A 13,507-nucleotide genomic window follows, 5' to 3' on the forward strand; every position below is an offset into this window, starting at 1 on the left:
AAAATAAATCAAACGAATTTTTATTTATGTTTATTGCAAATGTGTTTAAGAGCGAGTTTTTCACCAATGTGTAACAGGTCGTATCGAGGTGCTTCGATTTGGATGAAACTTTCAGCGTTTGTTTATCTATACATGAGATGAACTCATGCCAAATATGAGCCCTCTTCGACAAAGGGAAGTGGGGTAAAACGGGCTTTGAAGTTTGAGGTCCAAAAAACATGAAAAATCTTAAAATTGCTCGCATTTCCGTAAAACTTCATCAATTCCAACTCTCTTAGATGCATTCGAAAGGTCGAAAGGTAATTTCATGGACTATAAGCCTACGGTATTAACTTTTTGGCCAATCGCAGTTTTTCTCATAGTTTTTCGATTTTTCTAAAACAAACATTTTACAACGTTAGTTTTTGACCTGTAGGTCGCCATAGCGGCACTTTTTGGTCTCAATTTTGTCATATTCGGAATCCTCGGACAATTTCACGTAAGTTAGAAGTATTGGAGTTGTAAATTTGATTGGAAAAATTGCCATTTAGAATGAATTAAAATATTTTTTAACAATTTGTTGGACTAGGGGTAAAACAGGGTTTCGCCTACTTGATACAGCATTTGACGTATTGATCACAGGGTAAATAAGATCTATTTCTTTTTTCAAAAATGTTTTATTTAATTATTTTTTAAATCAAATTTACAACTCCAATACTTCTTACTTACGTGAAATTGTCCGAGGATTCCGAATATGACAAAATTGAGACCAAAAAGTGCCGCTATGGCGGCCTACAGGGCAAAAACTAACGTTGTAAAATGTTTGTTCTAGAAAAATCGAAAAACTATGAGAAAAACTGCGATTGGCCAAAAAGTTAATACCGTAGGCTTATAGTCCATGAAATTACCTATCTTTTGACCTACGGGAGTATGGGTGTTGGAGGCTGTTGCAAAAAGATATTAAGGTTTAAAAAAAATCCATTTTTGACAGTAATTTGCAAAAGCTAAGAGAAAAAGTCGAACCAATCCTGGATGTCTATGGCACATTTTGAAGTGCTTCAAAAGACCTTTCGAATGCATCTAAGAGAGTTGGAATTGATGAAGTTTTACGGAAATGCGAGCAATTTTAAGATTTTTCATGTTTTTTGGACCTCAAACTTCAAAGCCCGTTTTACCCCACTTCCCTTTGTCCAAATCGGAGCACCTCGATACGACCTCTAGAACAAACCGAGCAATATTTATAAATACTGCCTCTTAAATAATTCTAGAGTTTTTTTTTTGAAGGTCCTATAAATATATCCAGAGTTTTTTTTTTAAAAAAAGGACCAATAAACTATTGTCTTTCATATGTTTATAGGGCCTAATAAAAAAAACTCTAGATAGAACCATTAAAAAAAAAAAACTCAAGAATTAAGACTGTTGCAAATATTTTTCAAACTTTATGTCGCTTCCCTCTTCAAAATTGGTCCGAAAAATCAGGGGGCAAAAAAAATATTTTTCCAAAAAACTTCAAAATTTCCATGAAAATATAAGTCTAATCAAAATGCATTTTTCTGCATTGATAATCATGTTTAGCATGTTGAAACCATGGCACGTTATTTCAATTTTTATACTTTTTTTTTTTTTGCCCCTATTAGGTATACATATTAAAGAGAAATTAGGTGATGTTAGCAATATTGTTGTGAGAATTGTTGATCACATGATTTTTATTGAAATAGTAACTTTTTCAATTTACAGCAATGTTCAGTCTTTAAGAAGTGTAAAATTTAAATGCTTTTTACATTGTAGTTTTCTATAATTAGCTTGTTTTGTAAAAAAAAAATAAACCAAAACTTGAAGCGTAATCCAACCACAAGTTTTTCCGTGGAGTTTTCTTTAGAATGACTTCTCGTATGTTCCATTGGATTAGATTAGAGCAAAAATTATTCATTATTTTTAAATCTCACTAAGCAAATATTCCGGATGTTGACCATTCTAATCCTGAAATCACGTGTTCTAGTTTCCTGACCAAAACAATTAGGCCAAAAAAAATGTATTTTACGTTTCTCTTCAATATTTTCCTAAAAAACTAGAAGAAAAAAAATATCGATGAAAATTAAATTTTTCATTTAACAAAAACACGTGCAATCGATTGGACGTTTAACCTTTATTTTTGCATTGATTTTCAAAATGGGCTTTTTAAGAGCGAGTTTTTCACCGATGTGAAACAGGTCGTATCGAGGTGCTCAGATTTGGATGAAACTTTCAGGGGATGTTTGTCCATACATGAGATGAACTCATGCCAAATATGAGCCCTCTACGACAAAGGGAAGTGGGTTAAAACGGGCATTGAAGTTTGAGGTCCAAAACACATGAAAAATCTTAAAATTGCTCGCATTTCATTAAAACTTCATCGATTCCAGTTCTCTTAGATGCATTCGAAAGGTCTTTTGAAGCCCTTTAAAATGTGCTATAGACATCCAGGATTGGTTTGACTTTTTCTCATAGCTTTTGCAAATTACTGTTAAAAATGGATTTTTTTAAAACCTTAATAACTTTTTGCAACAGCCTCCAACACCCATACTCCCATAGGTCGAAAGATAGGTAATTACATGGACTATAAGCCTACGGTGTTAACTTTTTGGCCAATCGCAGTTTTTCTCATAGTTTTTCGATTTTTCTATAACAAACATTTTACAACGTTAGTTTTTGCCCTGTAGGCCGCCATAGCGGCACTTTTTGGTCTCAATTTTATCATATTCGGAATCCCCGGACAATTTCACGTAGGTTAGAAGTATTGGAGTTGTAAATTTGATTGGAAAAAAATGCCATTTAGAATGAATTAAAATATTTTTTAACAATTTGTTGGATTAGGGGTAAAACAGGTTTTCGCCTACTTGATACAGCATTTGACGTTTTGATTACAGGATAAATAAGATCTATTTCTTTTTTCAAAAATGCTTTATTTAATTATTTTTTAAATCAAAATTACAACTCCAATACTTCTAACTTACGTGAAATTGTCCGAGGATTCCGAATATGACAAAATTAAGACCAAAAAGTGCCGTCTTCTTGGCCTACAGGGCAAAAATTACCGTTGTAAAATGTTTGTTCTAGAAAAATCGAAAAACTATGAGAAAAACTGCGATTGGCCAAAAAGTTAATACCGTAGGCTTATAGTCCATGAAATTCCCTAACTTTTGACCTGTGGGAGTATGGGTGTTGGAGGCTGTTGGGTAAAGTTATTAAGGTTTTAAAAAAATCCATTTTTAACAGTAATTTGCAAAAGCTATGAGAAAAAGTCAAAGCAATCCTGGATGTCTATAGCACATTTTAAAGGGCTTCAAAAGACCATTCGGATGCATCTAAGAGAGTTGGAATTGATGAAGTTTTACGGAAATGCGAGCAATTTTAAGATTTTTCATGTGTTTTGGACCTCAAACTTCAATGCCCGTTTTAACCCACTTCCCTTTGTCGTAGAGGGCTCATATTTGGCCTGAGTTCATCTCATGTATGGACAAACAAACCCTGAAAGTTTCATCCAAATCGGAGCACCTCGATACGACCTCTAGAACAAACCGAGCAGAATTTACAAATACTGCCTCTTAAGCATATAACAAATTTTGAATTGATAGCCACAAATAAAAAATAATTGCCATAGTTAAGTATAAAAAATATGAGATTTTTTGTTATTTTACTGCATCTCATATCTCAATATAAATCCATAAAATAAAATAAAAAACATCACTTTATAAAATTTTCCGAAAAAAATTTAAACTATCAAAACTCAAGAATTCAAACCAAGTAGACATTATTACGACAGCTTATTGAAGCTTTGTTTTGATTTTTGTTTTTGTACAAATAACATGTAAAGGAAATTATTGTATGCTTGGTAGGTTCCGTTCTATTTTCTTTCAAATTATTTAGCAAATCTGTCGATGAACTTGCTTGCTCACTTTAACAGAGTTATTTATTACTTTATTTCAGTTAAAAACGCTTTATATAACAATTAAATTGACGCACTATGATACGAATGCGCTTGGCTGTTTCATGATTCAAATAAGAGTTGGCATGTTCGTTCAATTATTTTGATGAACATATTTTATTCTTTCTTCAAAAAGAAATCAAAATGATCACCTGTCCTATGAACAGGTTGAACAGGTGGACGCGACGCCTCTGTGTCAAACCATCGGGGTTTGAGTGTAACTTGATTTTGTATAAATCTTTATATTTACATTTTTATAAAGATTTTTTTGTTTGAAAACATTCTTCAGATAAGACATGAGAATTTATTTAATTTCTGGAAATGTCGTGAATTTGAAAATAAAATTTGAGTGGTCACCCTGATTTTCGTTTTTTTCTTTTTCTTGTTTTTACATCAAATTATTTTAGTAAAATTTGAATATTTAATAAAGTTCAATTTTTCAATATTTCGTCAACGCCATATTGGCCGCCATCTTTGATTTAAAAATTCTAATTCACTTTAGCTTAGTTTAGGGGTTATACTTTTAAGCTCGACAATAAAAAAAAGACAACAAAAAAATATATTTTTGCGTGGTTCGAATATCCGAAGTGAAATTTTTAATCGATCGGACTGTACCAACGTTTCGTAAAACTATTGATTTCGCAAAACAAACTCGATTATTCGAAAGTTTTTAAAAAGGTTCATTTCGGATAATTATTTTTCTGTTGTATTTTGTTAATTTGTGCGTAAGTTCATACTCTAAAATACTCTAACAAAGTGATTAAAAAATCGAGATAATGGCTAAAATTGCAGTGATGAGGTATTGAAAAAAATGCATTTTTTTGTAATTTAATAGGCAATCAACTATTCATATTTGGACTTAAATGGGGCAGCATAACTAACATACAAATCTTCCAATAGTCGAACTTGGAGGAACAATTATGCGTAGAACTGAAGGGACCATCCATAAATCACGTGAAAAAAACACTTTTTTTGCTTCGTGGACACTCTTTTCCAAATTCCAAGCCCCCTCGAGGTGTATTTATTTTCATATTCCATCCTATTTTACTTATGTATTAGAAACAGTTGGAACAAAACTTTTTTTCAGCCCCAATTCAACCCCGAATTTAAAGGGGTCAACTGAATGTGTGTGATTGATCCATTTGTGTCTCTTAGAACAACACAGCAATCAATCAATCTTATACGAAGAAGCATTTTTGATCTTATCAAGCATAATTTTTTTATTGATTTTGAGATTGGGTAGGGTTGCGCTTCAACAAAACAGTTAAAGCTTGAAAAGTCGCTAAAAATGTAATGGTATTTTGTAAATTATCAAAGTAAAATAAACTTATTCCACCATCCTAATCAAAACCACTTTTTTTTCTACCCTCTCTCTTCCAGCTCTCATCCTCGTCGTGGACACTGTGCAGTGTGACTTGGACAAAGGTGTGTGTTGCCATTCGTCGACGAGATTGCACCATTCCGACTGCCAACACTGCCCGGGTCCGCAAAACAGTGCACTTTTTTTTGTTGAGTTTGCTTCATCTTCGGAGTAGTACCTAGTTTGGCCTATTCCGATTGTTTCAAGAAGAGATGATTTGGAAGTAGACATCGCCGAAGACGAAGCTGAAACATAGCATAGAGAGAGAGAAGTAACGAAAAGTGTGTGCGTTTGCGTTTTGTGTGTATCGAAGAATTGTATACAGTAGTAGCAGCAGCAGAAGAAGGCACAACAGCCTCTTTTGCCATTCATGAGAAGGAAAGAAAGAAATCACAGTCTCAAGCTGCTAAAGGTGCCCTGGTCGTGGTCGTCGACGACGACGGAGTCTGAAAGAGGGAAGAAGTAACAAAATATCACACACCAACCCAGTTGTTGCCTGTGTTTTTCGAAAAAGTGAAAAAAGTAGTTTAGTAATAATCGAAATTTGACGCAAAAAACGCAACCACAAAGTGAAATCATCGAGAGTTGCATTCGTATATTAATTTTGTGTTTTCTGTTGCACACGAAAAAGCGGAAAAAAGAGAGGAGGCCAAAGTGCTGTTATTAGAAAAATAGTATATTCAAATGTGCGAAAAGTGAAGAAAGAAGCAAAAGGCAAAAAAAAATACGCGAAAAAATAAAAATATACACACAGTCGTGGTCGTCGTCGCCTACTTGGTCGATACACTCACAAACATGTGCGGCGCCGCGATTGTGTGCGTCCAAGTCGTTTATTGTAATTCACCACGACCGCGACCGCGACGGCATAAAGTATAATCTGGTCTACTGGTCCGCCGCTGCTTCTTCTTCAAGTTGTGCTGTGCTGTGCGAACACGGTCTCGGTCTCCAAAGCCGAAGGAAGAAGGCTCGAAAAAGTGAAGTGGAATCGAAGAAAGATCGACCACGAGAAAAGTCAGAAGTAGTACCCACACAGTAGAGGCTGCTGCTGTTGTGTTGTGTTGTGTTGTGCGCGATAGCGGTAAATAAATGCAAAGTGTGATTGAGAGCAGCAGTGCCAGGCTGAGGCAGATTTAGAGCTGCTGGAGGGAGATCGGGGAATAGCAGAAATTGTCACTGCCACTGCGAATAGTAGTATCAGCAAGCAGCAGCAGAAGCAACAACAACAACAGGAGCAAAATGAATAAGCTGGAGTACACGCGACGGAATGGTACCCAGAAGATACGGATTACGAGTAAGTTGATGGTCACTGGTCACTTAAATCATATATTTACCTCTATAATTCACCTTTACTGAGCGTTTGTTTTGGTTTTTGAAACATAATAAAAATTAACAGATAAACCGAATTTGGCCATAATGCTTTTTATATGCCAATAATTATCAATCGGGTTGTCAAATCCCTTCCCTCGATACAAAGGTCCTTTGAATAGGGAAAATTCTCGTAAGTTCGGCAGGTTAAGCACTCGCTCCTAACTTCATACAATTAACTGATTTTCACTATTTAAACATCCTATTTTGTAAAACTGTTGATAGAAACTTGCTTGCTCACTTCCTTTTGAGCTATTTATCACTCGATTTCAGTTGAAAACGCTTTTTATGAGATGTAATGAGCGTCAAAGTGCGGATAAGCCGAGCTTAGAGGCACGATGGAGTTAGATCAGGGTGGCCACCTCGGGAAAAAACCGGGAAAACCGGGAAAAACCCGGGAATTTATTCCACCGGGAGAAAACCGGGAAAAACTCGGGAATTCGACTGACGAACCGGGAAAATATTTTAAGTTTAGTTAAAATTCGACAAATTCCTCTTAAATGACTTCAACGTAAACTTTTCTCTATTAGAATATTATTCTAGTTATTCTGAATTAAGAATTCGGGAAAATAATGGTTGAATTTGGTTGTTTTTTTCTGTTGAGTATTCCATGATATATTTCTTTGGCGAGGGGGGAGAAGCAACTACGATTACCACTACACCACCGGACCCGGTTTAAAAAACAAATGTTTGATAAGCTGCAATTTTTTTTGATCAAGTTCGCGGTTCAGTAGAAAATTTACTCAGCGCTATGATTTTTGAAGTCTTATTTCAATGAGTAGTGAATTCCATAAGCACAATACACAATTGATTTATTTTTATTTTATTATGTATTTCAATATTAACTTGAGAGTTCACAGCAGCCAAGGAAGTTGTTGTCTTTTTATTCCAAAATTGTCAAACTTACGGATTTATCCCTTCAACAATATGGTTGTAAAAAGAGTCAAAATCTTTATTTTTTGTTGTAGACAGTAACTTTTGGGAATAAATAACCGATAGTTCCCATAATTTCGAAGATACTAAAATTTGCGTACCGAAAATCGTGGTGCAAAAAGCTTAGCTTGATGTGCGCCGTTAAAAATAACAATACAGTTCATACTCGATTATCCGAAGGCCTCGGAAAAAAATAAATATTGAAATAAAAAGCCACAGTTTCAACATTTGCGTGGAAAAAGTGTTTTAAAATGCATTTTACACTAGTTCAGTTGTTTTGCAATCATAAGTTTTCAAATAATGTAAAATTTGACGAAAACAAAAATTTTAGCGAAAAAAAATAATAAGCATCGAAAATTTTCAAAAATTCAAATGATTTTTAAATCAACCCAAACATGCTAAAAATGATTCTGAACGCAGGTGAATGGATCTAAAATTGATTTCAGTTGATTCCACTTAAATTTTCATTATAATTTTGAAGTTTTTTGAAAAAAAATGCACCGTGATTTTTCGGGCCAATTTTGAAGAAGGGAGACAAAAACTTTAAATAAAATTTGTACCAGCCTAAACTATTTTAAAATGATTTAGAATTATGAAATCCAAGATGGCGGCCAAAATGGCTGAAATGAAATATTGAAAAAATGCATTTTTAAATTTAATAGGCAATCAACCACTCAACGGTGACTAAAATTAAGTCGCTGAACCTGAATTGGATGTTAAAAGCAAGAAAATAAAAAAATACGAATTGTTTTTTATTGTTCAAATCTTCGGATAATCGGGACGGACTGTTTACAAATTTTACTGTAAAACATTTGGTGGAATTTCAAAAATATGTTTTCAGTAGTATTTTATAAGATGATTTTTGGCTTTCTAAGTCAAACAAATTATTAAGGACAAATTGCTATGAAACTTTGTACTTGTGTTTTTAAATCAGATTTGAGTACTTTTGTATAATTTAAAAATGTCGGAAATATTTGGTATTTAAGATATTTTTATATAGTTATTTGGGAATCTTTCAACAGTTAAATGGCTATCAAATTGTGTTCAAATTCAAAACATTTGAAAAAATATCTTTCTTTTAAAATTTATTTTTAAATTGTAATTTAAATTTTAAATAAAATTTTCAGATATTTTAAAATTACAATATTTTCAGAGTTCAACTGCCCTGGGCCTTGTAAAGTCAAGGGGCATGATTTGATCCTAGTGCATTAGTTAAAATTTGGGTATACATTCTTTTTTATAAGCACTATGGACACCACTTCATGCTACGAGAACTCGCTTTGTCGCAGCCCCAGGGCTTAAGCGTTGACCGATAAGCTGTCTTCGTGAACTAGGTAGTTCTCCGATAGTGAAAATATCACAATTGCACAAGACACCGCTGCTTCTGTGACTTTTTCACTATCACAATGTGGGATTTAGGTAGGACTTTAGGATAGTACAATTGATTTGTTGCTTAGCATTAGCATTTAAAATAAATCTGTATGCTTTCCAAATCTATTTGATCTATTTCTTTTATGTCAAATTGTCCATAGAGTCTCGATCAATCAATAATGTAAAGATATCGGACAAAATTCGTTGATCTGTTGAACTAACGGTTTTCGGATTATGGTTGTATTGACCATTGTTGCGAATCGAGGAACTACGGATCTTTTGACGTAAATGGTCATTTCTTTTTCAACTCGCGATTTCTATCCTATTTGTATATCAGTTCACAAATTTTTATTGTTTTTTGATAGAAGTAGTACTACAACAGTTAAATGAACGTTTAGTTTTGAACATTAAGTTAAGAGAATTTTAGATTAATGTTTAGATTTTCAATCCAAAGTAGTTAGCAAATGAATATTTGGACTTAAATGAATAATTGAATAAGTTGGACTTATGAATAACACACAACTGTGCATTTATTCTAGAGTCCTATCCATACAGCGTCAGTGTTTATTTGGTCGAAGTGTACTAATTCATTGGCAGATCTGATTCTAGTTGTAATGTACGACAAGACTACTGACGGACGTGACAGGACGAGGGCCCAGTTTAGAGGTTTCGACATCAACGATGTGCGGCTGGACCACCCTCCCAAAAAAAAAAAAAAAAAAAAAAAAAAAAATATTTTCAGAGTTCAACTGCATAATAGTCATTTCAATACAAACAGTCACTTTTTATTTTTATTCAAACTCAAAAATTTAGTTTTTGTTGGGTTTTATTTGATTCTCATCTGAAAATTCCGTTAAAAAAAGATTAACTGAATTTTGACTGTTTCGGTTGTGTTGTTCAGAAAATCGCAGCACGGTCAATTGATTTTTTACCATTCTGTGTTACTCAAAAATTTAAAAACATCCAAACATGTTTATTTTTTCTTTTTTTTAATAAATTTGGCACGGCTCATACAAAGGATGTATCGAGAATTATGTTTATGTTTGCGCGATCTGGGAGTCGCGATGAGGGGTTGAAGTACAGGCCAACTCAGAGGAGTTTTTTTTGACAGTTACATTTTTTCTAGAAATCATCTCATCAATACCTAAATCCTTGCCGAAGATACTAAATTGATCAGCAACAAATGTTTTAAGTTACCGTTTGTTTAAATATTTCGCACTTTTTCTCTGGAAGAATCGTTCTTCTTGAATTTACAAAAGCTTTTTCAAAGAAAACTGAAGAGTATTTGCATAAATGTTGTTCTTTTTGCAAATATTTTGTACCCATACTCATACCCAACATTGTAAATGCTATTTCCTGCTTTCCAGTAATAATTTATGTAATTCTTAAATTAAATACAAAACGATGTTTAAGTTTAGAAAAATTGTGGAGCATGGAGATGAAAAATCACAAGCATTATGGAAATTAAGGATTTGGACTAAAAACTGTTAAAAAAGGCTTCTTACTTTTTGTACTCAATTTGAAAGCATTCTTGAGAAATAAAATAAAATAAAGAAATAAATATTGTCAGTCGTCAGTCTATTAAAAAACATTGTAATTTGATTTAAAACTATGTGGAAAAATTCCTTCTGGCCTCGGGAGAAAACCGGGAAAAAACCGGGAAATTGAAAATCCAAATCTGGTGGCCACCCTGAGTTAGATGCTGTTTCTCTATGTACTATTGTAACAAACATATAAACTTATTTTCTTCTTAAACCTATTTTGTACCGCACAAACATATTTTTTTGTATAACTTCAAATTATTTCAAAAAGTAATTGTAAAAACATTCAGTTGAATCAAAAACCCCAATATCTACCAACTAACATGGCGGGCGTCTTTGTTAACCAAGGGCTGTTACCTGTTCGCATTTGTTCAGATCGCATACTTAGTTCAACATGCTGTGTGAGACCATCCATAAACCAGGTGGACATTTTTTTTTCGAAATCTCAGGTCCGCCCCCTCCTCCCTCGTGGACAATTGAAAATATTCAAACATCTGTATCTTGAGAAGGTATTTTCTGATCGTTTTTTTTGTATAAGTCAATGTAGGATATGTTGAGGAATATTCGAAAAAAGGGTATATAGTAACAAATTCCCAGATTTAAACATAGCCATTAATTTTTCACTCAGTTGTTGTTAAATTGACTTTTGCCAAAAAAAAAAAAAAATATTTTAACAGACTTCACCCTCTTCGATTCGATTTTTATATTTTTTATTTTAGTGGAAAACTTTTGAGCTATAGGCTTTGCCCTACCCTACAACATTTTGTATGTCACCCTAATGAATACTAGGGTGACAAGAAAAATTAAAAAAATGGAAAATCTTCAGAGATACCCCCTGGTTCAACTCATCAGGTAAAAACTGTACCTATTTTGAGCCAAATCGGTTAAGGGTCGCTTTTGGTCGTTGAAGTTTGTATGGGAAAACTATCAAAAATATATGGGGGCACAAATTTAAAAATTCCTCCAAAAAGTGGCGTTAAATGTGTCGGATCATTGTCAAGTATGAGATTCTTTTGTAAAATTTTATGACAAACAACTTTGTCAAAGACCGCAGAACGATCCGAGTTAACCCTGACGAGTTATTAGCTATTGGAAGAAGACGTTTTCGAATGAAAAGATTTTTTTTAACCAACTTTAATGATCTACAGCGACCCTTAAACCTTGACCGAATCTGCACAGTAACTTATTTTCGCCTAAGGAATCGAATTATGGGAATCCCTGAGGTCGATTTTTTTATTGTCGCCCTAATAGACACTCATCCATCCCTGAAATCCCCATTTTTAAAAAAGGTTGGTAAAATCTCTACAATTTTCTTTTTTGGACATGTTTGGACAAGAACTCAAATTCGCAAAAAAAAAAGTTTCTAATTCGGGCCGCAATTTTCAATCGATGATATCTTGGAAACTATTGATGCGATTCTTGATATTAAAAAGTAAAACTCGTGTGAAATTTGATCAACATTTCCAATTTTTTCGGGTTTTTCAAATAAAGACTTACATTTTAAAAGGGCTTAGTTCAAATCTAGAGTTTTTTAGGTCAGATAAACAAAGTTATATTGTTATTTGCCTTTTGGGAGTTTTTGAAAACACCATAGGTATTCAAAAACACTAAAAAAGAAAATAAAATATTGCCCCTTTAAAAAAAAAACCCCAGAAATTATTTATAAAAATAAAAAAAAATCTATTGTTTTCAACCTGAAAATGGCTGTAACTCGAAAACGGTGCATTTATTAAAAGTTTGGAAGCATTTTTGGGTAGATTATCGGTACTTCAAAAAATATACCCTATAGCACAAAAGTTGGCACTTTTTGTCACTAAATGGTACACAGGTGCTAAAGTTTTTCAAAATTGAGTTTTTGTGCTAAAAAGCAAAGCAATCCACTTTAACGACCCCCAGGTCTTTTGTGGTCTCTGTTGCAAGTTTCTGCTCAGTTCTAGGCGTCCGAAGGTTATGTGTGGTGAGTCACTCAAAATCTCTTTTACGCTTTTTGTGCTAACAAGTTTTAAAAATCTGTATTTTTTCCGTGTACCTATTTTTTAAAGAATATAGTCCAGACTCGATTATCTGAAGCCCCTTCGAAATCACTTCGGATAATCGAATCCATTTTTTTTCATTGTCGTATTTTTGATTATTAAGTATGACCCCTAAACTGAGCTAAAGTTATTTAGAATTTCTAAATTCAAGATAGCGGCCAAAATGCCGGTGACGAAATATTGAAAAATCCATTTTGTAATTTAATATGCAATCAATTATTCAAATTTAAATAAAATTGAGTTGAAGAATTTAATGTTAAAAGTAAGAAAATGAAATAATATGACAAACATTTTTTTGGTCATGATAAGATTATCGGTAGCCCCTTACAAACCTTCGGATAATCGAACCTTCGGATAAAGGAGTTTGGACTGTAGTTCAAATCTGCAATTTTGCCGAAGACACTAAATCAATGGCAAAATTAAGCACCTTCACAGCAAAAACAAAAAAAGAAGTAATCCATCTGCGTGTAAAAGGCTAGTGTGTAGAATGAATTTTACATTATTTTATGAAATTTTATGTAATATTACACCCGGAAATATGTAGCCCATCAGTATGAGAAACCTATTTGAACAAAATGTTAAGCTCATATAAACGTTTATCCTTCCCACTCTGCAACGCACAGTGGGAAAAATCGAGGCAAAAAACGGACTTAATTGATGCCGGTCAATTAGAACTTTCAACCGAGACTTTTCTTATGTGAAAAAATCCGAGGAACCGATTGGTGATGGTGAAAACCCGCGGAAATTTGCGTAAGGTCCGTTTAAGGCCGATTTACCCTGTTTTTTGCTGTTTTATTTAGTTTTAAATATGTTGCTGAAATGTTCAAAATTTTGACATAACTTTTTCTTCTCTCTTTTCTACCCTGGGCCTTGTAAAGTCAAGGGGCATGATTTGATCCTAGTGCATTAGTTAAAATTTGGGTATACATTCTTTTTTATAAGCACTATGGACACCACTTCA

General features: G+C 33.5%; 1 protein-coding gene across 2 annotated transcripts in view; it reads left to right on the top strand.

Moving 5' to 3' along the window:
* The window catches only part of LOC120414865 (E3 ubiquitin-protein ligase SMURF2), an 87,352-nt gene that overhangs the window by 3,077 nt on the left and 70,768 nt on the right, over positions 1-13,507 (top strand). For both annotated transcript variants that reach the window (XM_039576183.2, XM_052707810.1), the window contains exon 2: positions 5,324-6,594. In XM_039576183.2, the coding sequence (XP_039432117.1) occupies positions 6,540-6,594 (55 nt within the window). In that variant the 5' untranslated portion in view covers positions 5,324-6,539. The remainder of the gene's footprint in view (positions 1-5,323; positions 6,595-13,507) is intronic.

Source organism: Culex pipiens, chromosome 2 (genome assembly GCF_016801865.2).
Source record: "Culex pipiens pallens isolate TS chromosome 2, TS_CPP_V2, whole genome shotgun sequence".
Lineage (NCBI taxonomy): Eukaryota > Metazoa > Arthropoda > Insecta > Diptera > Culicidae > Culex > Culex pipiens.